Source organism: Salmo salar, chromosome 17, assembly GCF_965601325.2.
Source record: "Salmo salar chromosome 17, fSalSal1, whole genome shotgun sequence".
Taxonomy (NCBI): Eukaryota; Metazoa; Chordata; class Actinopteri; order Salmoniformes; family Salmonidae; genus Salmo; species Salmo salar.
Window position 1 is genome coordinate 14,654,972 of NC_138307.1, and position 27,453 is coordinate 14,682,424.

General features: G+C 49.2%; 1 protein-coding gene across 3 annotated transcripts; it reads right to left on the reverse strand.

Annotated features, from left to right (window-relative positions):
• Window positions 1-381: 381 nt before the first annotated feature.
• prdm9 (PR domain containing 9) lies at window positions 382-26,317 on the reverse strand. 3 transcript variants are annotated; one of them, XM_045698506.2, is made up of 8 exons: window positions 26,231-26,317; window positions 25,034-25,115; window positions 23,932-24,817; window positions 23,651-23,768; window positions 23,173-23,444; window positions 20,290-20,357; window positions 3,060-3,250; window positions 382-1,213 (listed from the first exon to the last, which is right to left on the reverse strand). In XM_045698506.2, exons 2-8 carry the CDS (start codon window positions 25,108-25,110, stop codon window positions 516-518), a joined length of 2,310 nt encoding a protein of 769 aa, XP_045554462.1. In that variant the 5' UTR covers window positions 25,111-25,115; window positions 26,231-26,317; the 3' UTR covers window positions 382-515. The 3 variants fall into 3 exon arrangements, with proteins under 3 accessions (XP_045554462.1, XP_045554461.1, NP_001167383.1); XM_045698505.2 differs by lacking the exon at window positions 26,231-26,317 and adding an exon at window positions 25,317-26,211; NM_001173912.1 differs by lacking the exon at window positions 26,231-26,317 and adding an exon at window positions 25,295-25,563.
• Between the last annotated feature and the right edge of the window lie 1,136 nt (window positions 26,318-27,453).

Here is a 27,453-nt window from a genome sequence, read left to right on the forward strand (position 1 = left end):
AACAGTGACTCCGGTCATGCCGAACTAGCGACATTCTGGACATTTTGTGTAAAAAAAAAAAAAAATCTGCGCTTATTTGTGAAAATGGTTTTAAAATGTTTTTTTTTTAGGCCTGTCCAGAATGTCGCTAGTTCGGCATGATCGGAGTCATCAATTTTGGTGACAAAAGTAGGAATCTGCAATTTTTTGTGAAAATGTTTTTTTTTTTTAGGCATAGTGTATAGCTTATGTAGACTTGCTATAAGTGTTCATAACAGCTTATTGGCAGTCAGCAACCAGCTCCCTACAACATTCAAACATGGACGAGTCCTGGCCTGTCATATTCAACATGTCTCTCACTGCAGTCACCCTCCTCTTACACAGCACACACGGAATCAAAGATGGTGTACACACAGTTACACTGGATTTTTATTCAGGCAAACAAACTATTTGCAGCATTTTGAGTTTTGGAATGGCACCAGTAAATCAGTTGGTGCTAGTGATTCAGAGTCAGGTGTGAGTACGCTGGTGTTCCTTTAAGCTTCCTGACTGACTGAAACTCTTCCCACACTGTGAACAGTGATCTGGTGTCTCTTAACACTCCACGACGCACTGAAACTCTTCCCACACTGAGAGCAGTGATATGGCCTCTCTCCCGTGTGAATATGCTGGTGTCTCTTTAAATGTCGTGACACACTGAACCTCTTCCCACACTGGGAACAGTGATATGGCCTCTCTCCTGTGTGAGTACGTTGGTGCACCTTTAAGTCTCCTGATCGACAGAAACTCTTCCCACACTGGGAACAGTGATATGGCCTCTCTCCTGTGTGAGTACGCTGGTGTGTCTTTAAATGTCCTGACACACTGAACCTCTTCCCACACTGGGAACAGTGATATGGCCTCTCTCCTGTGTGAGTACGTTGGTGCACCTTTAAGTCTCCTGATCGACGGAAACTCTTCCCACACTGAGAGCAGTGGTGAGGTGCTGGCTTCCCTGTGTCTCTGTGTTTCTGGGTGAGGAGTGTGATGGGGGTGCGATCTGGAGTTGTTGAACATCGTTGAGAGCCACTGGGTGGTGCTAGCGTCTCTGCTCTAATCCCTCCACTCCTAGGCAGCCTGACGCACTCTTCCCTGTGGCATCTCTTTATGTGCTTGTAGAGGTAGGTCTGAGCCGTGAAGGAGAACAGACAACCAGAGCAGGAAAAGATCTGAGACTGGGATGACTCATTCACACCTGAAAGGAAAGGAGAGAAACGAAAGGGGTGTTCAGAGAGAATAGCAAGCTGGATAGAGAACTGAAGGGGTGTTCAGAGAGAATAGCAAGCTGGATAGAGAACTGAAGGGGTGTTCAGAGAGAATAGCAAGCTGGATAGAGAACTGAAGGGGTGTTCAGAGAGAATAGCAAGCTGGATAGAGAACTGAAGGGGTGTTCAGAGAGAATAGCAAGCTGGATAGAGAACTGAAGGGGTGTTCAGAGAGAATAGCAAGCTGGATAGAGAACTGAAGGGGTGTTCAGAGAGAATAGCAAGCTGGATAGAGAACTGAAGGGGTGTTCAGAGAGAATAGCAAGCTGGATAGAGAACTGAAGGGGTGTTCAGAGAGAATAGCAAGCTGGATAGAGAACTGAAGGGGTGTTTAGAGAGAATAGCAAGCTGGATAGAGAACTGAAGGGGTGTTCAGAGAGGTCAAAGAGAATAGCAAGTTTGATAGAGAAGTAAATACTGAAAGAAAAAGAGACTAATGATATGATTATAATCCACTTCACTTGAATAGAGAGATGGAACGAGGGGTAATTGAACAGGTAGTTCTAGAGCAGTGGTAGTCTAATATTTCTGGGGGAGACATGTGAAAACACTCACTGGGTGAGCCACCATAACCTACCCAAATTGATTCATATTCATGCTATTTGACATTTTATTGACAAGGACCATGAAGCTATTTGATTCACAATGTTTGGACACTTGGGGGTATCATTATCTCAATAATAGCACAATATGTCAAATCGGATAATGCCAAATTTAAGTCTTAAGGAAGCAGTGGTGGAAAGTACTTAAGTTAAAGTACTACTTAAGTAGTTTTTTGGGGTATTTTACTCCTTATATTCTTGACAAGTTTTACTTTCATTTCGCTACATTCCTAAAGAAAATAATATACTTTTTACTCCTTATATTTTCTCTGACACCCAAAAGACCTCGCTACATTTTGAATGCTTAGCAGGACAGGAAAATTGTCTAATTCACACACTTATCAAGAGAACATCCCTGGTCATCCCTACTGCCTCTGATCTGGCAGACTCACTAAACACAAATGCTTAGTTTGTAAATGATGTATGAGTGATGAATTGTGCCCCTGGCTATCCATTAATAAATAAAAAACAAAAAAAATCCTGCAGTCTGGTTTGCTTAATATGAGGACTTAAATAATTTATACTTTTACTTTTGATACTTAAGTACATTTTAAACCAAATACTTTTCGACTTTTACTCAAGTAGTATTTTACTGGGTGACTTTCACTTTTACTTGAGTCATTTTCTATTAAGGTATCTTTACTTTTACTCATGTATAAAAATTGGGTATTTTTTCCACCACTGGAAGGAAGTATGTTTTGGGGTGATTGGAAAGTTCAGGAAAACATTAGGTGTGTATGGTCTTCCGTGGAGAAGCCATTTATTTCCACTAGTCATTCTGTGCAGATACATTCACATCACTCCGCCTTCCAAGGCCTGCTCAGCCTGTGTGTGCCATAGATGGAAACAGACCATACGTGTTCCTGAAAATCTTAGCTTTCACTCATGGGGTCATAGTTGCTAATAGCGGCAATCCTTAAAAAGCAAGAGAGAAATTTGTAGGAAGAAAACCATTTGAACATGGGCTAGAAACCGCTGTTACCTCTCTGTTTGCCCCAGCCGCTATAGCGGCTATAGAAGATTACTCACGTAACCACGGTTCTATGAAGTAAGCGGTGGATTCAGCTGACTGAGGGAAACACATTCGTTCACATTATTGCACAATGACTGCCTGTTCTAGAGGGACGAGGAAAGGGAATAGGGAGAGAGGTAGAGAGAGAAAGCCCAAAAGTACCTCTAGCTGAGCACTTTTTGTCCCAGAGGAAGTCGAAGACGATGCCCAGGTCTCTGGCGTATTTCTCTCCGTACCACACCAACAGCTCCTCTCCAACAGCTATAGGCTTACAGCAGCGGTACAGAATCCCTCCTCTGTACTGGAAGGCCACCAGATTCTGCTCGTCTTCACTACGGGCACAGTTCACATACCTGACAGAGAGAGGAGGAGTGGTAAGAGAGAGGGAAGGCATTTGGTAGTTTATTAGGATCCCCATTAGCTGTTGCGAAAGCGGCAGCAGCAGCTACTCTTCCAGGGGTCCACACAGAACATGAAACATGACATAATACAGAACATTAATAGACAACAGCTCAAGGACAGAACTACATGCATTTTTTTAAAAGTGGGAGACAATAAGAATTAAATCAATTCAGGCCAACTCAACATCATCGAACCAGATGAAAACACAGGAGGATAGAAAGATGGATAGGTGGAGAGAGGGACGGACAGAGAGAGAGAGAGAGAGAGAGAGAGAGAGAGATGGATGGAGAGATGGATAGATGGAGAGAGGGCTGGATGGATAGATGGAGAGAGGGCTGGATGGATAGATGGAGAGAGGGCTGGATGGATAGATGGAGAGAGGGCTGGATGGATAGATGGAGAGAGGGCTGGATGGATAGATGGAGAGAGGGCTGGATGGATAGATGGAGAGAGGGCTGGATGGATAGATGGAGAGAGGGCTGGATGGATAGATGGAGAGAGGGCTGGATGGATAGATGGAGAGAGGGCTGGATAGATAGATGGAGAGAGGGATGGATGGATAGATGAGAGAGGGATGGATGGATAGATGGAGAGGGATGGATGGATAGATGGAGAGGGGGATGGATGGATAGATGGAGAGGGATGGATGGAGAGATGGAGAGATGGATGGAGAGAGGGATGGAGAGAGGGATGGAGAGAGGGAGAGAGGGATGGAGAGAGGGAGAGAGGGATGGAGAGAGGAAGAGAGGGATGGAGAGAGGAAGAGATGGATGGAGAGAGGAAGAGATGGATGGAGAGAGGGAGAGATGGATGGAGAGAGGAAGAGATGGATGGAGAGAGGAAGAGATGGAGAGAGGGATGGATGGAGAGAGGGATGGATGGAGAGAGGGATGGATGGATGGATGGAGAGATGGAGAGAGGGATAGATGGAGAGATGGAGAGATGGAGAGAGGGATAGATGGATAGAGGGATGGATGGAGAGAGGGATAGATGGATAGAGGGATGGATGGATGGATGGATGGAGAGATGGAGAGAGGGATGGATGGATAGATGGAGAGAGGGATGGATAGATAGATGGAGAGAGGGCTGGATGGATAGATGGAGAGAGGGCTGGATGGATAGATGGAGAGAGGGCTGGATGGATAGATGGAGAGAGGGCTGGATGGATAGATGGAGAGAGGGCTGGATGGATAGATGGAGAGAGGGATGGATGGATAGATGGAGAGAGGGCTGGATGGATAGATGGAGAGAGGGCTGGATGGATAGATGGAGAGAGGGATGGATGGATAGATGGAGAGAGGGCTGGATGGATAGATGGAGAGAGGGCTGGATAGATAGATGGAGAGAGGGCTGGATGGATAGATGGAGAGATGGAGAGAGGGCTGGATGGATAGATGGAGAGAGGGCTGGATGGATAGATGGAGAGAGGGCTGGATGGATAGATGGAGAGAGGGATGGATGGATAGATGGAGAGAGGGCTGGATGGATAGATGGAGAGAGGGCTGGATGGATAGATGGAGAGAGGGCTGGATGGATAGATGGAGAGAGGGATGGATGGATAGATGGAGAGAGGGATGGATGGATAGATGGAGAGAGGGCTGGATGGATAGATGGAGAGAGGGCTGGATAGATAGATGGAGAGAGGGATGGATGGATAGATGGAGAGAGGGCTGGATAGATAGATGGAGAGAGGGATGGATGGATAGATGAGAGAGGGATGGATGGATAGATGGAGAGAGGGATGGATGGATAGATGGAGAGGGGGATGGATGGAGAGATGGAGGGAGAGATGGAGAGATGGATGGAGAGAGGGAGAGAGGGATGGAGAGAGGGAGAGATGGATGGAGAGAGGGAGAGATGGATGGAGAGAGGGAGAGAGGGATGGAGAGAGGGAGAGATGGATGGAGAGAGGAAGAGATGGAGAGATGGAGAGAGGGAGAGATGGATGGAGAGAGGGAGAGATGGATGGAGAGAGGAAGAGATGGAGAGAGGGATAGATGGAGAGAGGGATGGATGGATGGATGGAGAGATGGAGAGAGGGATAGATGGAGAGATGGAGAGATGGAGAGAGGGATGGATGGAGAGAGGGATAGATGGATAGAGGGATGGATGGATGGATGGAGAGATGGAGAGAGGGATGGATGGATAGATGGAGAGAGGGATGGATAGATAGATGGAGAGAGGGCTGGATGGATAGATGGAGAGAGGGCTGGATGGATAGATGGAGAGAGGGCTGGATGGATAGATGGAGAGAGGGATGGATGGATAGATGGAGAGAGGGCTGGATGGATAGATGGAGAGAGGGATGGATGGATAGATGGAGAGAGGGCTGGATGGATAGATGGAGAGAGGGCTGGATAGATAGATGGAGAGAGGGCTGGATAGATAGATGGAGAGAGGGCTGGATGGATAGATGGAGAGAGGGCTGGATGGATAGATGGAGAGAGGGCTGGATGGATAGATGGAGAGAGGGCTGGATGGATAGATGGAGAGAGGGATGGATGGATGGATAGATGGAGAGAGGGATGGATGGATGGATAGATGGAGAGAGGGCTGGATAGATAGATGGAGAGAGGGCTGGATAGATAGATGGAGAGAGGGATGGATGGATAGATGAGAGAGGGATGGATGGATAGATGGAGAGAGGGATGGATGGATAGATGGAGAGAGGGATGGATGGATAGATGGAGAGAGGGCTGGATGGATAGATGGAGAGAGGGCTGGATGGATAGATGGAGAGAGGGCTGGATGGATAGATGGAGAGAGGGCTGGATGGATAGATGGAGAGAGGGCTGGATGGATAGATGGAGAGAGGGCTGGATGGATAGATGGAGAGAGGGCTGGATGGATAGATGGAGAGAGGGATGGATGGATAGATGGAGAGAGGGATGGATGGATAGATGGAGAGAGGGCTGGATGGATAGATGGAGAGAGGGCTGGATAGATAGATGGAGAGAGGGATGGATGGATAGATGGAGAGAGGGCTGGATAGATAGATGGAGAGAGGGATGGATGGATAGATGAGAGAGGGATGGATGGATAGATGGAGAGAGGGATGGATGGATAGATGGAGAGGGGGATGGATGGAGAGATGGAGGGAGAGATGGAGAGATGGAGGGAGAGAGGGAGAGAGGGATGGAGAGAGGGAGAGATGGATGGAGAGAGGGAGAGATGGATGGAGAGAGGGAGAGATGGATGGAGAGAGGGAGAGAGGGATGGAGAGAGGGAGAGATGGATGGAGAGAGGAAGAGATGGAGAGATGGAGAGAGGGAGAGATGGATGGAGAGAGGGAGAGATGGATGGAGAGAGGAAGAGATGGAGAGAGGGATAGATGGAGAGAGGGATGGATGGATGGATGGAGAGATGGAGAGAGGGATAGATGGAGAGATGGAGAGATGGAGAGAGGGATGGATGGAGAGAGGGATAGATGGATAGAGGGATGGATGGATGGATGGAGAGATGGAGAGAGGGATAGATGGAGAGATGGAGAGATGGAGAGAGGGATGGATGGAGAGAGGGATAGATGGATAGAGGGATGGATGGATGGATGGAGAGATGGAGAGAGGGATGGATGGATAGATGGAGAGAGGGATGGATAGATAGATGGAGAGAGGGCTGGATAGATAGATGGAGAGAGGGCTGGATGGATAGATGGAGAGAGGGCTGGATGGATAGATGGAGAGAGGGATGGATGGATAGATGGAGAGAGGGCTGGATGGATAGATGGAGAGAGGGCTGGATGGATAGATGGAGAGAGGGATGGATGGATAGATGGAGAGAGGGCTGGATGGATAGATGGAGAGAGGGCTGGATGGATAGATGGAGAGAGGGCTGGATAGATAGATGGAGAGAGGGCTGGATGGATAGATGGAGAGAGGGCTGGATGGATAGATGGAGAGAGGGCTGGATGGATAGATGGAGAGAGGGCTGGATGGATAGATGGAGAGAGGGCTGGATGGATAGATGGAGAGAGGGCTGGATGGATAGATGGAGAGAGGGATGGATGGATGGATAGATGGAGAGAGGGCTGGATAGATAGATGGAGAGAGGGATGGATGGATAGATGGAGAGAGGGATGGATGGATAGATGGAGAGGGGAATGGATGGATAGATGGAGAGATGGAGAGATGGATGGAGAGATGGAGAGATGGATGGAGAGAGGGAGAGAGGGATGGAGAGAGGGAAGAGATGGAGAGAGGGAGAGAGGAAGCGATGGAGAGATGGAGAGAGGGAGAGAGGGCTGGATGGATGGAGAGATGGAGAGAGGGCTGGATGGATGGATAGATGGAGAGAGGGCTGGATAGATGGATAGATGGAGAGAGGGCTGATGGATAGATGGAGAGAGGGCTGGATAGATGGATAGATGGAGAGAGGGCTGGATGGATAGATGGAGAGAGGGCTGGATGGATAGATAGGAGAGAGGGCTGGATGGATAGATAGGAGAGAGGGCTGGATAGATAGGAGAGAGGGCTGGATAGATAGGAGAGAGGGCTGGATAGATAGGAGAGAGGGCTGGATAGATAGGAGAGAGGGCTGGATAGATAGGAGAGAGGGATGGATAGATAGGAGAGAGGGATGGACAGATGGAGAGAGGGAGAGAGGGATGGACAGATGGAGAGAGGGAAAGATGGATAGATGGAGAGATGGAGAGATGGATGGAGAGAGGGAGAGAGGGCTGGATAGATGGATAGATGGAGAGAGGGCTGGATGGATAGATGGAGAGAGGGCTGGATGGATAGATGGAGAGAGGGCTGGATGGATAGATGGAGAGAGGGCTGGATGGACAGATGGAGAGAGGGCTGGACGGACAGATGGAGAGAGGGCTGGACGGACAGATGGACAGATGGAGAGAGGGATGGACAGATGGAGAGAGGGATGGACAGATGGAGAGAGGGATGGACAGATGGAGAGAGGGATGGACAGATGGAGAGAGGGATGGACAGATGGAGAGAGGGATGGACAGATGGAGAGAGGGATGGACAGATGGAGAGAGGGATGGACAGATGGAGAGACGGATGGACAGATGGAGAGAGGGATGGACAGATGGACAGATGGAGAGAGGGATGGACGGATGGACAGATGGAGAGAGGGATGGACGGATGGACAGATGGAGAGAGGGATGGACGGATGGACAGATGGAGAGAGGGATGGACGGATGGACAGATGGAGAGAGGGATGGACGGATGGACAGATGGAGAGAGGGATGGACGGATGGACAGATGGAGAGAGGGATGGACGGATGGACAGATGGAGAGAGGGATGGACGGATGGACAGATGGAGAGAGGGATGGACGGATGGACAGATGGAGAGAGGGATGGACGGATGGACAGATGGAGAGAGGGATGGACGGATGGACAGATGGAGAGAGGGATGGACGGATGGACAGATGGAGAGAGGGATGGACGGATGGACAGATGGAGAGAGGGATGGACGGATGGACAGATGGAGAGAGGGATGGACGGATGGACAGATGGAGAGAGGGATGGACGGATGGACAGATGGAGAGAGGGATGGACGGATGGACAGATGGAGAGAGGGATGGACGGATGGACAGATGGAGAGAGGGATGGACGGATGGACAGATGGAGAGAGGGATGGACGGATGGACAGATGGAGAGAGGGATGGACGGATGGACAGATGGAGAGAGGGATGGACGGATGGACAGATGGAGAGAGGGATGGACGGATGGACAGATGGAGAGAGGGATGGACGGATGGACAGATGGAGAGAGGGATGGACGGATGGACAGATGGAGAGAGGGATGGACGGATGGACAGATGGAGAGAGGGATGGACGGATGGACAGATGGAGAGAGGGATGGACGGATGGACAGATGGAGAGAGGGATGGACGGATGGACAGATGGAGAGAGGGATGGACGGATGGACAGATGGAGAGAGGGATGGACGGATGGACAGATGGAGAGAGGGATGGACGGATGGACAGATGGAGAGAGGGATGGACGGATGGACAGATGGAGAGAGGGATGGACGGATGGACAGATGGAGAGAGGGATGGACGGATGGACAGATGGAGAGAGGGATGGACGGATGGACAGATGGAGAGAGGGATGGACGGATGGACAGATGGAGAGAGGGATGGACGGATGGACAGATGGAGAGAGGGATGGACGGATGGACAGATGGAGAGAGGGATGGACGGATGGACAGATGGAGAGAGGGATGGACGGATGGACAGATGGAGAGAGGGATGGACGGATGGACAGATGGAGAGAGGGATGGACGGATGGACAGATGGAGAGAGGGATGGACGGATGGACAGATGGAGAGAGGGATGGACGGATGGACAGATGGAGAGAGGGATGGACGGATGGACAGATGGAGAGAGGGATGGACGGATGGACAGATGGAGAGAGGGATGGACGGATGGACAGATGGAGAGAGGGATGGACGGATGGACAGATGGAGAGAGGGATGGACGGATGGACAGATGGAGAGAGGGATGGACGGATGGACAGATGGAGAGAGGGATGGACGGATGGACAGATGGAGAGAGGGATGGACGGATGGACAGATGGAGAGAGGGATGGACGGATGGACAGATGGAGAGAGGGATGGACGGATGGACAGATGGAGAGAGGGATGGACGGATGGACAGATGGAGAGAGGGATGGACGGATGGACAGATGGAGAGAGGGATGGACGGATGGACAGATGGAGAGAGGGATGGACGGATGGACAGATGGAGAGAGGGATGGACGGATGGACAGATGGAGAGAGGGATGGACGGATGGACAGATGGAGAGAGGGATGGACGGATGGACAGATGGAGAGAGGGATGGACGGATGGACAGATGGAGAGAGGGATGGACGGATGGACAGATGGAGAGAGGGATGGACGGATGGACAGATGGAGAGAGGGATGGACGGATGGACAGATGGAGAGAGGGATGGACGGATGGACAGATGGAGAGAGGGATGGACGGATGGACAGATGGAGAGAGGGATGGACGGATGGACAGATGGAGAGAGGGATGGACGGATGGACAGATGGAGAGAGGGATGGACGGATGGACAGATGGAGAGAGGGATGGACGGATGGACAGATGGAGAGAGGGATGGACGGATGGACAGATGGAGAGAGGGATGGACGGATGGACAGAGGGATGGACGGATGGACAGATGGAGAGAGGGATGGACGGATGGACAGAGGGATGGACGGATGGACAGATGGAGAGAGGGATGGACGGATGGACAGATGGAGAGAGGGATGGACGGATGGACAGATGGACAGATGGAGAGAGGGATGGACGGATGGACAGATGGAGAGAGGGATGGACGGATGGACAGATGGACAGATGGAGAGAGGGATGGACGGATGGACAGATGGAGAGAGGGATGGACGGATGGAGAGAGGGATGGACGGATGGAGAGAGGGATGGACGGATGGACAGATGGAGAGAGGGATGGACGGATGGACAGATGGAGAGAGGGATGGACGGATGGACAGATGGAGAGAGGGATGGACGGATGGACAGATGGAGAGAGGGATGGACGGATGGACAGATGGAGAGAGGGATGGACGGATGGACAGATGGAGAGAGGGATGGACGGATGGACAGATGGAGAGAGGGATGGACGGATGGACAGATGGAGAGAGGGATGGACGGATGGACAGATGGAGAGAGGGATGGACGGATGGACAGATGGAGAGAGGGATGGACGGATGGACAGATGGAGAGAGGGATGGACGGATGGACAGAGGGATGGACGGATGGACAGATGGAGAGAGGGATGGACGGATGGACAGATGGAGAGAGGGATGGACGGATGGACAGATGGACAGATGGAGAGAGGGATGGACGGATGGACAGATGGAGAGAGGGATGGACGGATGGACGAGGGATGGACAGGATGGAGAGAGGGATGGACGGATGGACAGATGGAGAGAGGGATGGACGGATGGACAGATGGAGAGAGGGATGGACGGATGGACAGATGGAGAGAGGGATGGACGGATGGACAGATGGAGAGAGGGATGGACGGATGGACAGATGGAGAGAGGGATGGACGGATGGACAGATGGAGAGAGGGATGGACGGATGGACAGATGGAGAGAGGGATGGACGGATGGACAGATGGAGAGAGGGATGGACGGATGGACAGATGGAGAGAGGGATGGACAGATGGAGAGAGGGATGGACAGATGGAGAGAGGGATGGACAGATGGAGAGAGGGATGGACAGATGGAGAGAGGGATGGACGGATGGACAGATGGAGAGAGGGATGGACGGATGGACAGATGGAGAGAGGGATGGACGGATGGACAGATGGAGAGAGGGATGGACGGATGGAGAGAGGGATGGACGGATGGAGAGAGGGATGGACGGATGGAGAGAGGGATGGACGGATGGAGAGAGGGATGGAGAGAGGGATGGAGAGAGGGATGGACGGATGGAGAGAGGGATGGAGAGAGGGATGGACGGATGGAGAGAGGGATGGACGGATGGAGAGAGGGATGGACGGATGGACAGATGGAGAGAGGGATGGACGGATGGACAGATGGAGAGAGGGATGGACGGATGGACAGATGGAGAGAGGGATGGACGGATGGACAGATGGAGAGAGGGATGGACGGATGGACAGATGGAGAGAGGGATGGACGGATGGACAGATGGAGAGAGGGATGGACGGATGGACAGATGGAGAGAGGGATGGACGGATGGACAGATGGAGAGAGGGATGGACGGATGGACAGATGGAGAGAGGGATGGACGGATGGACAGATGGAGAGAGGGATGGACGGATGGACAGATGGAGAGAGGGATGGACGGATGGACAGATGGAGAGAGGGATGGACGGATGGACAGATGGAGAGAGGGATGGACGGATGGACAGATGGAGAGAGGGATGGACGGATGGACAGATGGAGAGAGGGATGGACGGATGGACAGATGGAGAGAGGGATGGACGGATGGACAGATGGAGAGAGGGATGGACGGATGGACAGATGGAGAGAGGGATGGACGGATGGACAGATGGAGAGAGGGATGGACGGATGGACAGATGGAGAGAGGGATGGACGGATGGACAGATGGAGAGAGGGATGGACGGATGGACAGATGGAGAGAGGGACGGACGGATGGAGAGAGGGATGGACAGATGGACGGACGGATGGAGAGAGGGATGGACAGATGGACAGATGGAGAGAGGGATGGACGGATGGACAGATGGAGAGAGGGATGGACGGATGGACAGATGGAGAGAGGGATGGACGGATGGACAGATGGAGAGAGGGATGGACGGATGGACAGATGGAGAGAGGGATGGACGGATGGACAGATGGAGAGAGGGATGGACGGATGGACAGATGGAGAGAGGGATGGACGGATGGACAGATGGAGAGAGGGATGGACGGATGGACAGATGGAGAGAGGGATGGACGGATGGACAGATGGAGAGAGGGATGGACGGATGGACAGATGGAGAGAGGGATGGACGGATGGACAGATGGAGAGAGGGATGGACGGATGGACAGATGGAGAGAGGGATGGACGGATGGACAGATGGAGAGAGGGATGGACGGATGGACAGATGGAGAGAGGGATGGACGGATGGACAGATGGAGAGAGGGATGGACGGATGGACAGATGGAGAGAGGGATGGACGGATGGACAGATGGAGAGAGGGATGGACGGATGGACAGATGGAGAGAGGGATGGACGGATGGACAGATGGAGAGAGGGATGGACGGATGGACAGATGGAGAGAGGGATGGACGGATGGACAGATGGAGAGAGGGATGGATGGATGGACAGATGGAGAGAGGGATGGATGGATGGACAGATGGAGAGAGGGATGGATGGATGGACAGATGGAGAGAGGGATGGATGGATGGACAGATGGAGAGAGGGATGGATGGATGGACAGATGGAGAGAGGGATGGATGGATGGACAGATGGAGAGAGGGATGGATGGATGGACAGATGGAGAGAGGGATGGATGGATGGACAGATGGAGAGAGGGATGGATGGATGGACAGATGGAGAGAGGGATGGATGGATGGACAGATGGAGAGAGGGATGGATGGATGGACAGATGGAGAGAGGGATGGATGGATGGACAGATGGAGAGAGGGATGGATGGATGGACAGATGGAGAGAGGGATGGATGGATGGACAGATGGAGAGAGGGATGGATGGATGGACAGATGGAGAGAGGGATGGATGGATGGACAGATGGAGAGAGGGATGGATGGATGGACAGATGGAGAGAGGGATGGATGGATGGACAGATGGAGAGAGGGATGGATGGATGGACAGATGGAGAGAGGGATGGATGGATGGACAGATGGAGAGAGGGATGGATGGATGGACAGATGGAGAGAGGGATGGATGGATGGACAGATGGAGAGAGGGATGGATGGATGGACAGATGGAGAGAGGGATGGATGGATGGACAGATGGAGAGAGGGATGGATGGATGGACAGATGGAGAGAGGGATGGATGGATGGACAGATGGAGAGAGGGATGGATGGATGGACAGATGGAGAGAGGGATGGATGGATGGACAGATGGAGAGAGGGATAGAGGGATGGACGGATGGAGAGAGGGCTGGATGGATGGACAGATGGAGAGAGGGCTGGATGGATGGATGGATAGATGGAGAGAGGGCTGGATGGATGGACAGATGGAGAGAGGGCTGGATGGATGGACAGATGGAGAGAGGGATGGATGGATGGACAGATGGAGAGAGGGATGGATGGATGGACAGATGGAGAGAGGGATGGATGGATGGACAGATGGAGAGAGGGATGGATGGATGGACAGATGGAGAGAGGGATGGATGGATGGACAGATGGAGAGAGGGATGGATGGATGGACAGATGGAGAGAGGGATGGATGGATGGACAGATGGAGAGAGGGATGGATGGATGGACAGATGGAGAGAGGGATGGATGGATGGACAGATGGAGAGAGGGATGGATGGATGGACAGATGGAGAGAGGGATAGAGGGATGGACGGATGGAGAGAGGGCTGGATGGATGGACAGATGGAGAGAGGGCTGGATGGATGGATGGATAGATGGAGAGAGGGCTGGATGGATGGACAGATGGAGAGAGGGATGGATGGATGGACAGATGGAGAGAGGGATGGATGGATGGACAGATGGAGAGAGGGATGGATGGATGGACAGATGGAGAGAGGGATAGAGGGATGGACGGATGGAGAGAGGGCTGGATGGATGGACAGATGGAGAGAGGGCTGGATGGATGGATGGATAGATGGAGAGAGGGCTGGATGGATGGACAGATGGAGAGAGGGATGGATGGATGGACAGATGGAGAGAGGGATGGATGGATGGACAGATGGAGAGAGGGATGGATGGATGGACAGATGGAGAGAGGGATGGATGGATGGACAGATGGAGAGAGGGATGGATGGATGGATGGACAGATGGAGAGAGGGATGGATGGATGGATGGACAGATGGAGAGAGGGATGGATGGATGGACAGATGGAGAGAGGGATGGATGGATGGACAGATGGAGAGAGGGATGGATGGATGGACAGATGGAGAGAGGGATGGATGGATGGACAGATGGAGAGAGGGATGGATGGATGGACAGATGGAGAGAGGGATGGATGGATGGACAGATGGAGAGAGGGATGGATGGATGGACAGATGGAGAGAGGGATGGATGGATGGACAGATGGAGAGAGGGATGGATGGATGGACAGATGGAGAGAGGGATGGATGGATGGACAGATGGAGAGAGGGATGGATGGATGGACAGATGGAGAGAGGGATGGATGGATGGACAGATGGAGAGAGGGATAGAGGGATGGACGGATGGAGAGAGGGCTGGATGGATGGACAGATGGAGAGAGGGCTGGATGGATGGATGGATAGATGGAGAGAGGGCTGGATGGATGGATGGATAGATGGAGAGAGGGCTGGATGGATGGATGGATAGATGGAGAGAGGGCTGGATGGATGGATGGATAGATGGAGAGAGGGCTGGATGGATGGATGAATAGATGGAGAGAGGGCTGGATGGATGGATGAATAGATGGAGAGAGGGCTGGATGGATGGATGAATAGATGGAGAGAGGGCTGGATGGATGGATGAATAGATGGAGAGAGGGCTGGATGGATGGATGAATAGATGGAGAGAGGGCTGGATGGATGGATGAATAGATGGAGAGAGGGCTGGATGGATGGATGAATAGATGGAGAGAGGGCTGGATGGATGGATGAATAGATGGAGAGAGGGCTGGATGGATGGATGAATAGATGGAGAGAGGGCTGGATGGATGGATGAATAGATGGAGAGAGGGCTGGATGGATAGATGGAGAGAGGGCTGGATGGATAGATGGAGAGAGGGCTGGATGGATGGATGGATAGATGGAGAGAGGGCTGGATGGATGGATGGATAGATGGAGAGAGGGCTGGATGGATGGATGGATAGATGGAGAGAGGGCTGGATGGATGGATGGATAGAGGGCTGGATGGATAGATGGAGAGAGGGATGGATGGATAGATGGAGAGAGGGATAGATGGAGAGAGGGATGGATAGATGGAGAGAGGGATGGATGGATAGATGGAGAGAGGGATGGATGGATAGATGGAGAGAGGGATGGATGGATAGATGGAGAGAGGGATGGATGGATAGATGGAGAGAGGGCTGGATGGATGGATAGATGGAGAGAGGGCTGGATGGATGGATAGATGGAGAGAGGGCTGGATGGATGGATAGATGGAGAGAGGGCTGGATGGATGGATAGATGGAGAGAGGGCTGGATGGATGGATAGATGGAGAGAGGGCTGGATGGATGGATAGATGGAGAGAGGGCTGGATGGATAGATGGAGAGAGGGCTGGATGGATAGAGGGCTGGATGGATAGAGGGCTGGATGGATAGAGGGAGAGAGGGATGGATGGATAGATGGAGAGAGGGATGGATGGATAGATGGAGAGAGGGATGGATGGATAGATGGAGAGAGGGATGGATGGATGGATGGAGAGATGGATGGATGGATAGATGGAGAGAGGGCTGGATGGATAGATGGAGAGAGGGCTGGATGGAGAGAGGGCTGGATGGAGAGAGGGATGATGGCTGGAGAGAGGGATGATGGCTGGAGAGAGGGATGATGGCTGGAGAGAGGGATGATGGCTGGATGGAGAGAGGGATGATGGCTGGATGGAGAGAGGGATGATGGCTGGATGGAGAGAGGGATGATGGCTGGATGGAGAGAGGGATGATGGCTGGATGGAGAGAGGGATGATGGCTGGATGGAGAGAGGGATGATGGCTGGATGGAGAGAGGGATGATGGCTGGATGGAGAGAGGGATGATGGCTGGATGGAGAGAGGGATGATGGCTGGATGGAGAGAGGGATGATGGCTGGATGGAGAGAGGGATGATGGCTGGATGGAGAGAGGGATGATGGCTGGATGGAGAGAGGGATGATGGCTGGATGGAGAGAGGGATGATGGCTGGATGGAGAGAGGGATGATGGCTGGATGGAGAGAGGGATGATGGCTGGATGGAGAGAGGGATGATGGCTGGATGGAGAGAGGGATGATGGCTGGATGGAGAGAGGGATGATGGCTGGATGGAGAGAGGGATGATGGCTGGATGGAGAGAGGGATGATGGCTGGATGGAGAGAGGGATGATGGCTGGATGGAGAGAGGGATGATGGCTGGATGGAGAGAGGGATGGATGGCTGGATGGAGAGAGGGATGGATGGATAGATGGAGAGAGGGATGGATGGATAGATGGAGAGAGGGATGGATGGATAGATGGAGAGAGGGATGGATGGATAGATGGAGAGGGGGATGGATGGATAGATGGAGAGGGGGATGGATGGATAGATGGAGAGGGATGGATGGATAGATGGAGAGGGATGGATGGAGAGATGGAGAGGGATGGATGGAGAGATGGATGGAGAGATGGATGGAGAGATGGATGGAGAGATGGATGGAGAGAGGGAGAGATGGATAGATGGAGAGAGGGAGAGATGGATAGAGGGAGAGATGGATAGATGGAGAGAGGGATAGATGGATAGAGGGATGATGGCTGGATGGAGAGAGGGATGATGGCTGGATGGAGAGAGGGATGATGGCTGGATGGAGAGAGGGATGGATGGATGGATGGAGAGAGGGATGGATGGATAGATGGAGAGAGGGATGGATGGATAGATGGAGAGAGGGATGGATGGATAGATGGAGAGAGGGATGGATGGATAGATGGAGAGGGGGATGGATGGATAGATGGAGAGGGGGATGGATGGATAGATGGAGAGGGATGGATGGAGAGATGGAGAGGGATGGATGGAGAGATGGATGGAGAGATGGATGGAGAGATGGATGGAGAGAGGGAGAGATGGATAGATGGAGAGAGGGAGAGATGGATAGAGGGAGAGATGGATAGATGGAGAGAGGGATAGATGGATAGATGGAGAGAGGGATAGATGGAGAGATGGAGAAAGGGATGGATGGATAGATAGATGGAGAAAGGGATGGATGGATGGATAGATGGAGAGAGGGCTGGATGGATAGATGGAGAGAGGGCTGGATGGATGGATAGATGGAGAGAGGGCTGGATGGATAGAGGGCTGGATGGATAGATGGATAGATGGAGAGAGGGCTGGATGGATAGATGGAGAGAGGGCTGGATGGATAGATGGATAGATGGAGAGAGGGCTGGATGGATAGATGGATAGATGGAGAGAGGGCTGGATGGATAGAGGGAGAGAGGGATGGATAGAGGGAGAGAGGGATGGATGGATAGATGGAGAGAGGGATGGATGGATGGATGGAGAGAGGGATGGATGGATGGATAGATGGAGAGAGGGAGGGCTGGATGGATAGATGGATAGAGGGCTGGATGGATAGATGGAGAGAGGGCTGGATGGATAGATGGAGAGAGGGATGGATAGATGGATAGATGAGAGAGGGATGGATGGATAGATGGAGAGAGGGCTGGATGGAGAGAGGGCTGGATGGAGAGAGGGCTGGATGGAGAGAGGGCTGGATGGAGAGAGGGCTGGATGGAGAGAGGGCTGGATGGAGAGAGGGCTGGATGGAGAGAGGGCTGGATGGAGAGAGGGCTGGATGGAGAGAGGGCTGGATGGAGAGAGGGCTGGATGGATTGGAGAGAGGGCTGGATGGATAGAGGGCTGGATGGATAGAGGGCTGGATGGAGAGAGGGCTGGATGGATAGATGGAGAGAGGGCTGGATGGATAGATGGAGAGAGGGCTGGATGGATAGATGGAGAGAGGGCTGGATAGAGAGAGGGCTGGATAGAGAGAGGGCTGGATGGAGAGAGGGCTGGATGGAGAGAGGGCTGGATGGAGAGAGGGCTGGATGGAGAGAGGGCTGGATGGAGAGAGATGGATGGAGAGAGATGGATGGAGAGAGAGATGATGGCTGGATGGAGACAGGGATGATGGCTGGATGGAGAGAGGGATGATGGATAGATGGAGAGAGGGATGGATGGATAGATGGAGAGGGATGGATGGAGAGATGGAGAGATGGATGGAGAGAGGGAGAGAGAGATGGAGAGAGGGAGAGATGGATGGAGAGAGGGAGAGATGGATGGAGAGAGGGCTGGATGGAGAGAGGGCTGGATGGAGAGAGGGCTGGATGGAGAGAGAGATGGATGGAGAGAGGGATGATGGCTGGATGGAGAGAGGGATGATGGCTGGATGGAGAGAGGGATGATGGATAGATGGAGAGAGGGATGATGGATAGATGGAGAGGGATGATGGATAGATGGAGAGGGATGATGGATAGATGGAGAGAGGGATGGATGGAGAGATGGAGAGGGATGGATGGAGAGATGGAGAGATGGATGGAGAGAGGGAGAGAGAGATGGAGAGAGGGAGAGATGGATGGAGAGAGGGAGAGATGGATGGAGAGAGGGAGAGAGGGATGGATGGATGGATGATAGATGGATAGAGGGATGGATGGATGGATGGAGAGATGGAGAGAGGGATGGATGGATGGATAGATAGATGGAGAGAGGGATGGATGGATGGATAGATAGATGGAGAGAGGGATGGATGGATGGATAGATAGATGGAGAGAGGGATGGATGGATGGATAGATAGATGGAGAGAGGGATGGATGGATGGATAGATAGATGGAGAGAGGGATGGATGGATGGATAGATAGATGGAGAGAGGGATGGATGGATGGATAGATGGAGAGAGGGATGGATGGATAGATGGAGAGAGGGATGGATGGATAGATGGAGAGAGGGATGGATGGATAGATGGAGAGAGGGATGGATGGATAGATGGAGAGAGGGATGGATGGATAGATGGAGAGAGGGATGGATGGATAGATGGAGAGAGGGATGGATGGATAGATGGAGAGAGGGATGGATGGATAGATGGAGAGAGGGATGGATAGATAGATGGAGAGAGGGATAGATGGAGAGAGGGATGGATGGATAGATGGAGAGAGGGATGGATGGATAGATGGAGAGAGGGATGGATGGATGGATAGAGGGATGGATGGATAGATGGAGAGAGGGATGGATGGATAGATGGAGAGAGGGATGGATGGATAGATGGAGAGAGGGATGGATGGATAGATGGAGAGAGGGATGGATGGATAGATGGAGAGAGGGATGGATGGATAGATGGAGAGAGGGATGGATGGATAGATGGAGAGAGGGATGGATGGATAGATGGAGAGAGGGCTGGATTGATCGATGGAGGGATCGATGGAGGGATCGATGGAGAGAGGGATAGAGGGATGGAGGGATGGACGGAGAGAGGGATGGACGGAGAGAGGGATGGACGGAGAGAGGGATGGACGGAGAGAGGGATGGACGGAGAGAGGGATGGACGGAGAGAGGGATGGACGGAGAGAGGGATGGACGGAGAGAGGGATGGACGGAGAGAGGGATGGACGGAGAGAGGGATGGACGGAGAGAGGGATGGACGGAGAGAGGGATGGACGGAGAGAGGGATGGACGGAGAGAGGGATGGATAGCTGGAGAAAAGACACACCTCATCCAGTTGGAGTGAGTGTCTCTCTTGCCATCAATGTACTCGTCCCTCTGCTTGCTTTTGTAGATCTGAGGACCAATTGTATCTCAGCAGTTATTTCACTCAGCCAATCAGCACTTGGTGTTGAGCTTTAATCAGACAGATCGACAGACAGAGAGAGACAGACAGAGACTAGAGGTCGACCGATTAATTGGAATGGCCGATTAATTAGGGCCGATTTCAAGTTTTCGTAACAATCGGTAATCGGTATTTTTGGCCACCGATTTGCCGATTAAAAAAAAAAAAAAACGTTATTTAACTAGGCAAGTCAGTTAAGAACACATTCTTATTTTCAATGACGGCCTCGGAACGGTGGGTTAACTGCCTTGTTCAGGGGCAGAACGACAGATTTTTACCTTATCAGCTTGGGGACGCAAGCTTACGTTAACTAGCCCAACACTCTAACCACCTGCTTTACGTTGCCAAGGTAAGTTGCTAGCTAGCATTAAACTTATCTTATAAAAAACAATCAATCAATCATAAACACTAGTTAACTACACATGGTTGATGATATTACTAGTTTATCTAGCCTGTCCTGCTTTGCATATAATCGATGTGGTGCGCATTTGCGTCTTTGCTCTGACGTGTAGCTAACCATAAACATCAATGTCTTTCTTTAAATCAATACACAAGTATATATTTTTAAACCTGCATATTTAGTTAATATTGCCCGCTAACATGAATTTCTTTTAACTAGGGAAAATGTGTCACTTCTCTTGCAAACAGAGTCAGGGTATATGCAGCAGTTTGGGCCGCCTGGCTTGTTGCGAACTGTGTGAAGACTATTTCTTAGTAACAAAGACGGCCAACTTCGCCAAACGGGGGAAGATTTAACAAAAACACATTTGCGAAAAAAAGCACAATCGTTGCACGACTGAACCTAACCATTAACATCAATGCCTTTCTTAAAATCAATACACAGAAGTATATATTGTGAAACCTGCATATTTAGCTAAAAGAAATCCAGGTTAGCAGGCAATATTAACCAGGTGAAATTGTGTCAGTTCTCTTGCGTTCGTTGCACGCAGAATCAGGGTATACAGAATCTGGCTCGTTGCGAACTAATTTGCCAGAATTTTACAGAACTATGAAATAACATTGTAGGTTGTGCAATGTAACAGGAATATTTAGACTTATGTCACCTGTTAGATAAAATACGGAACGGTTCCGTATGTCACTGAAAGAATAATGTTTTCAAGATGATAGTTTCCGGATTTGACCATATTAATGACCTAAGGTTTATTATATTATAATTAAGTCTATGATTTGATATTTGATAGAGCAGTCTGACTGAGCGGTGGTAGGCAGCAGCAGGCTCGTAATAGTCAAAGGTATATGGTTTAGAGAGAAATAGTCGACGCGTCATAATTCCTGTAATAACTTGCGGCTGAACTTGAAAGGGGTTCCTTCGTTATTTTACCGTTCATGTCTTCCATAGAGAATGTCTTGATCTACTTCAAATAAGGTCTGTGTTTTGTGCTTAAACCGCCTCGGCGTTTTGATACCCGTGTAAATCTCACTAGGTAACCTTTGTCAACATATTTTCATAAATCCACTCTACAAAAAAAATTATCTTCGCTTATATTGATCAGAGTTATATCCTATGGATATCTACACAGTTATAAAATTGGCAAGGTGGTGTAAGCCTAAACCAAACACAGACCTTATTTTCAGTTAATCTAAAAATATCCTATGGAATAAATGAAGGAACCGCTTTTCAGATTTTGCTAGAAGGTGTCATGGGAATTGTGACTCGCACTTTGGTAGTCAATTCATACCATGCCCATTATTAAAATAGGATTTCCTGCATATAGAAATTACAGTTTTTGTTTTCAGCATTCATCACAGGTAACTTAAACTCTATTTTTATTATTCAAACAGTTGAGAGTATTTGTCTCCTAAGCAGACTCTTCAGTATCGTTGTCACTTCAGAGCTGTGTGTGATATATATATATATATATATATATATATATATATATATAGGTCCTAAGTGATGTCAATCACTCGAGTCAAAAGCTGTGCTGTAAACAGTGACGTCAATAAACTTGGCTTACTGTTTTTAAACTTGTCTATTTTTCTTGGGGTGAGGGTGATTTACAAATACATGGGTTTATTATATTTATCAATAGGTGGCCAGACTTTAACAAAAAGTGGAGATAAGTTAACCAACTGGCTGCAGAGCCAAGAAGACGACAGCCATTTTGTCCCAAAACATCTCTGCAGTGTCGAGATACAACATTCATAACCTGGAGTAAAAAGTCTGTTTACACTTTCCATAAATAAATAAATATATATTTATTTATATATATATAAATATTTATTTATATATATATTTATTTATATATATATAAATATTTATTTATATATATATAAATATTTATTTATATATATATATATATATATATTATATATATTTATATTTATATATATATATTATATATTTATATATATATATAAATATATATAAATATAAATATATATAAATATAAATATAAATATATATATAATATATATATATATAAATATATATATATATAAATATATATATATATAAATAAATATATATATATATATAAATAAATAAATATATATATATATAAATAAATAAATAAATAAATAAATATATATATATAAATAAATATATATATATAATAAATAAATAAATAAATAAATAAATAAATAAATAAATAAATAAATAAATACACACACACACACACACACAAAAAAAACATAAATCGGCCGATTAATCGGTAGCGGCTTTTTTGGCCCTACAATAATCGGTATCGGCGGTGAAAAATCATAATCGGTCGACCTCTAACAGAGACAAAGACAGACTCCTCTCACCACCCAGGAGTATCCACTCTCCATGTCCAGCTCCTTGTCTGTGAGTTCTCCTTCATACGGTCCGTAGTGCGTCCCTTGGGTCACGCTGTGTCCGTGGTTGAAGACCCCCAGCCCAGCTCCAGGGATGGCTGATGTCCTAACCTCCAGGCCGGGCGGCAGGGTGAGTCTGGCCCTGTCTGGGGCCCCCAGGGGGGCAGGGGTGTCTGGGATGAAGAGGGGGGGACCGTGGAGCTCACACTCCTCGATGAAGAAAGACTTGCACTCCTCACAGACTGATAGATATGAAAAACAGCACATTCTCTACACAATATACAAACGAGTTACAGGATTGTATCATGTTTATGCTAGCCAGTAGATAAAACAAGACATTAGGGGCAATTTAACCAAATATCACAAAAATACTGCATCTATAAAGACCTTAAAAACAGGTTCATGAAGGTTTCACATAGAGATACACTGTATTTAGATGGAGACTCACAGAAGTACTCTTCATCTCTCAGCTCCTCTTCCTCAGTATAGCCAACTCTGGCTCTGCTGCGGAGGTTCATCTGCCTTAGCCACGCCCTCTTCATCTGCTCTGACACGCACACTGGGTCCTGTAAGGAGAGGAGGAAATGGTTACAGAGTAGCAACAGTGGTGTGGCTCACACCTGAGTAGAGTTGTTTACTCAGACATGTTTTACTACTGATTACTAAATACTTATCTTCATGGAATTAGTCAACATGAATAAAATATCCTCTCCCTCCCTCCTCACTCACCCTGTGAGAGCTGCTGGGTGTGCGCTCTCCTTCACTCCCGCTCTCCTCCTCTCCCCCACTCTTCCACTCTGATTCCATCCCTCCTTCTTTTCCTCTCTCCTTTTCTCCGTCTCTCTCTTCGTTCAGCGGCTCCTGTTTCTCCTCTTCTCCCTCTCTTTCCTTCTCTTTCTTTGTCTTCCGCTCCGTCTCGTCCCTACTCTCTCTCTCCTCTCCTTCTCTCTCTCCAGTCAGCTCATCCAGGTGAGGTTGTCCTGAAGGTTCTCTTCCCATTTTGTGACTGTCCCAGTCAGTCCACATCCAGGTGTAAGTACGTGTCACCACCGGTCCTCTGCTCAGCTGGGGTCTGGCTGGGGTCGAGGGGTTAGATCTTGTGGTTACCTGTGTAGCAGTGGGCGTGGCTGAGGTTGGGGTCACCTCTGAGCTAGTCGAGGTTTTAGGTGTGGCTGTGGTGTCAGAACGTTTGGTTCTGGTTGGTGATGAGTTTAAGGTCTGTGTCTCGGTAGGGGATAAGGTCTCTGTGTTGAGGGTTTTGGTTGAGGCTGAGATAGCAGGTGAGATATAGGACCCTGTAGTCAATAATGTTTTAGGTGTTCTGGACTGAGGGGGTTTAGATGTGCAGGCTATAGAAGGTGTTCTGGACTGAGGGGGTTTAGATGTGCAGGCTATAGAAGGTGGTCTGGACTGAGGGGGTTTAGATGTGCAGGCTATAGAAGGTGTTCTGGACTCATTCTCCCTTCTCCTTTGAGTTTTACCCTGGTGTTGTCTCTCCAGGTGAGAGGTCCATTCTTCCTCCACTGTGTCACTGGGTCCTTGTGGGGGCGGTCTGCGCTCTCTCTTCCTCCCCTCCGGCCATGCATCATAAATACAGGGACCAGCGGCTGCAGACCTGAGGTGTATTCAGAGAGGTGGCACAATCTTAACTTTCCACATAGAAAAATAATGAATAGATCACGATTCCCTGATCTACCTGACAGACAATTATAATCTGTTCTACACAACACATTTCTATCTGTGGCTAATGTCCTGAAACAAGCCCCTGAGGAACAACAGAGAGCATTATCCTTCATCACAATAGTCATGGCCTCATAGAGATATATAGTACCTATAGCCAACATGGCCAAGTGGTTCCTCTTCATGTTTCTGTAGCGCTTTTTCTCCCATTCCGCCAAACTGGTCCATTTGCTCTGAGAAAATACACATTCATCTCCTCACAGTCATCCTAAGAGTTAGCACAATACAGGTGTGCACACAGACAGAAATAGCATCGGCCTAGTTTACTTTTAATAAGCACCAATACATCTGAGACTTAATAGATGTTAGAAAACAAATTGACGTTTGTGCTACATGCTAAAGTTATGCCTACTGTTGTCCATGTTGAACCTCACGTCATCACTAGAAGTCATCTCTCCGCCGGTGTAGCACGTGTTCGCCTATCGGTCCTCCGCCAGTGTTGCCAACTTAGCGACGTTGTCGCTATATTTAGCGAGTATTCAGACCCCTCTAGCGACACATTTTCAAAAAAGCGACAAATCTAGCGACTTTTTCTGGTGTTATTGGAGACTTTTGGAGACTCTGACGTGAAAGCACATATCGTTCTTACTCTTCTCAACGAGCAGCGGGTGCTACTGCGGGTCCCACCCCGTGTTGCGAACTCATTTTCAGAGTAAGTTGCTAGACGCAGGGTGATTAGGTGCTAAATGACGTTGGCATGTCATTGCGTGGTAACGTAAAACTGCGTCATTACGTAGGATACACAATAACGTTACTCAAGTTGACTGGCCATCAGCAAAAAATATGATTTGACATTTGTTCAGGTACAGACTCCCACTCTTTTCTGTACATTTTTGATTGAGGCATGTTGATTGATGTAAGTTCTGTTCAAGATCAAACATTCGTGACCAACTATATTCGTTGGGTTTGGCTCGTCGAACCCGTACTACTGCAGTCAGCCAACAATGATTTGCAATTTACTGAAATTGCTGCTGGCCTGCTGCTGACGTCACTCACAATGCACTTTTGCAGCCAGGCACGTGTGTTGTGACTGTGTGTGATAGAGAAATCGTTTTTGTGCCATTTAGAGGGGAAATGCGTGCATTTTAGCGTTTTAGTCACTTTTCAAAAGTTTCTAAAAGTTCCAAATACATTTTTTAAAAGTAGCTAAATGTGTTGCTAGGTGCTGTTTGAAAAGGGTAGTCTGAAAAGTATTCTTGTTGCCAGGGTAGTCTGAAAAGTTGCTAAGTCTAGCAACAAAATTGTTAAGTTGGCATCACTGGTCCCACCCCCGTCCCAAAGCACTCACATACGGCCCAGTCCTCCGCAGCGGTCCCGACCAACTGCAGTCAGAGCAGGAGATGTTCACCACTCCGCGTCCAGACTGCAAATGAATCGCGCATGCGGGAAGCCGCCACTGGCTGATCCCGCCCTGGCTTACATAAATATATATTTTTTTTACTTGAATTAGGGCAGACTAGTTACCATAATTTTCTCACATTGCCATTGACAGTTTTTCTATTGTCTATTTTTGGTCCATTTAGATTGTTAATGTAAATTGTATACTACGTTTTAAAAAAATGTTATGGTTAAAAATTGTAATGTTTTACTGTGACTTGTACAGTCGTGGCCAAAAGTTTTAAGAATGACACAAATATTAATTTTCAACGTTTGCTGCTTCAGTGTCTTTAGATATTTTTGTCAGATGTTACTATGGAATACTGAAGTATAATTACAAGCATTTCTGTAAGGGGTGCGTACTGGCGGCAGAGAAGTCAGGCGCAGGAGAGCAAAAGCTGTGTTTACAACGGCGCAGTTTAATAATAAAACCACCGGAAACAGAACAATCAATAAATGGGTACAAAACCCGTTGCACACCAGACATAATGTGCACAAGCACTTACAATAAACAATTCCGGACAAGGACATGGGGGGGAACAGAGGGTTAAATACACAACATGTAATGATGGAATTGAAACCAGGTGTGTGGGAAGACAAAACAAATGGAAAACGAAAAGTAGATCGATGATGCCTTGAAGACCGCCGAACGCCGCCCGAACTAGGAGAGGCACCGACTTCGGCAGAAGTCGTGACAATTTCATAAGTGTCAAAGGCTTTTATTGACAATTACATGAAGTTGCCTTAGAGTCAATATTTGCAGTGTTGAACCTTCTTTTTCAAGACTTCTGCAATCCGCCCTGGCATGCTGTCAATTAACTTCTGGGCCACATCCTGACTAATGACAGCCCATTCTTGCATAATCAATGCTTGGAGTTTGTCAGAATTTGTGGGTTTTTGTTTGTCCACCCGCCTCTTGAGGATTGACCACAAGTTCTCAATGGGATTAAGGTCTGGGGAGTTTCCTGGCCATGGACCCAGAATATCGATGTTTTGTTCCCCGAGCCACTTAGTTATCACTTTTGCCTTATGGCAAGGTGCTCCATCATGCTGGAAAAGGCATTGTTCGTCACCAAACTGTTCCTGGATGGTTGGGAGAAGTTGCTCTCGGAGGATGTGTTGGTACCATTCTTT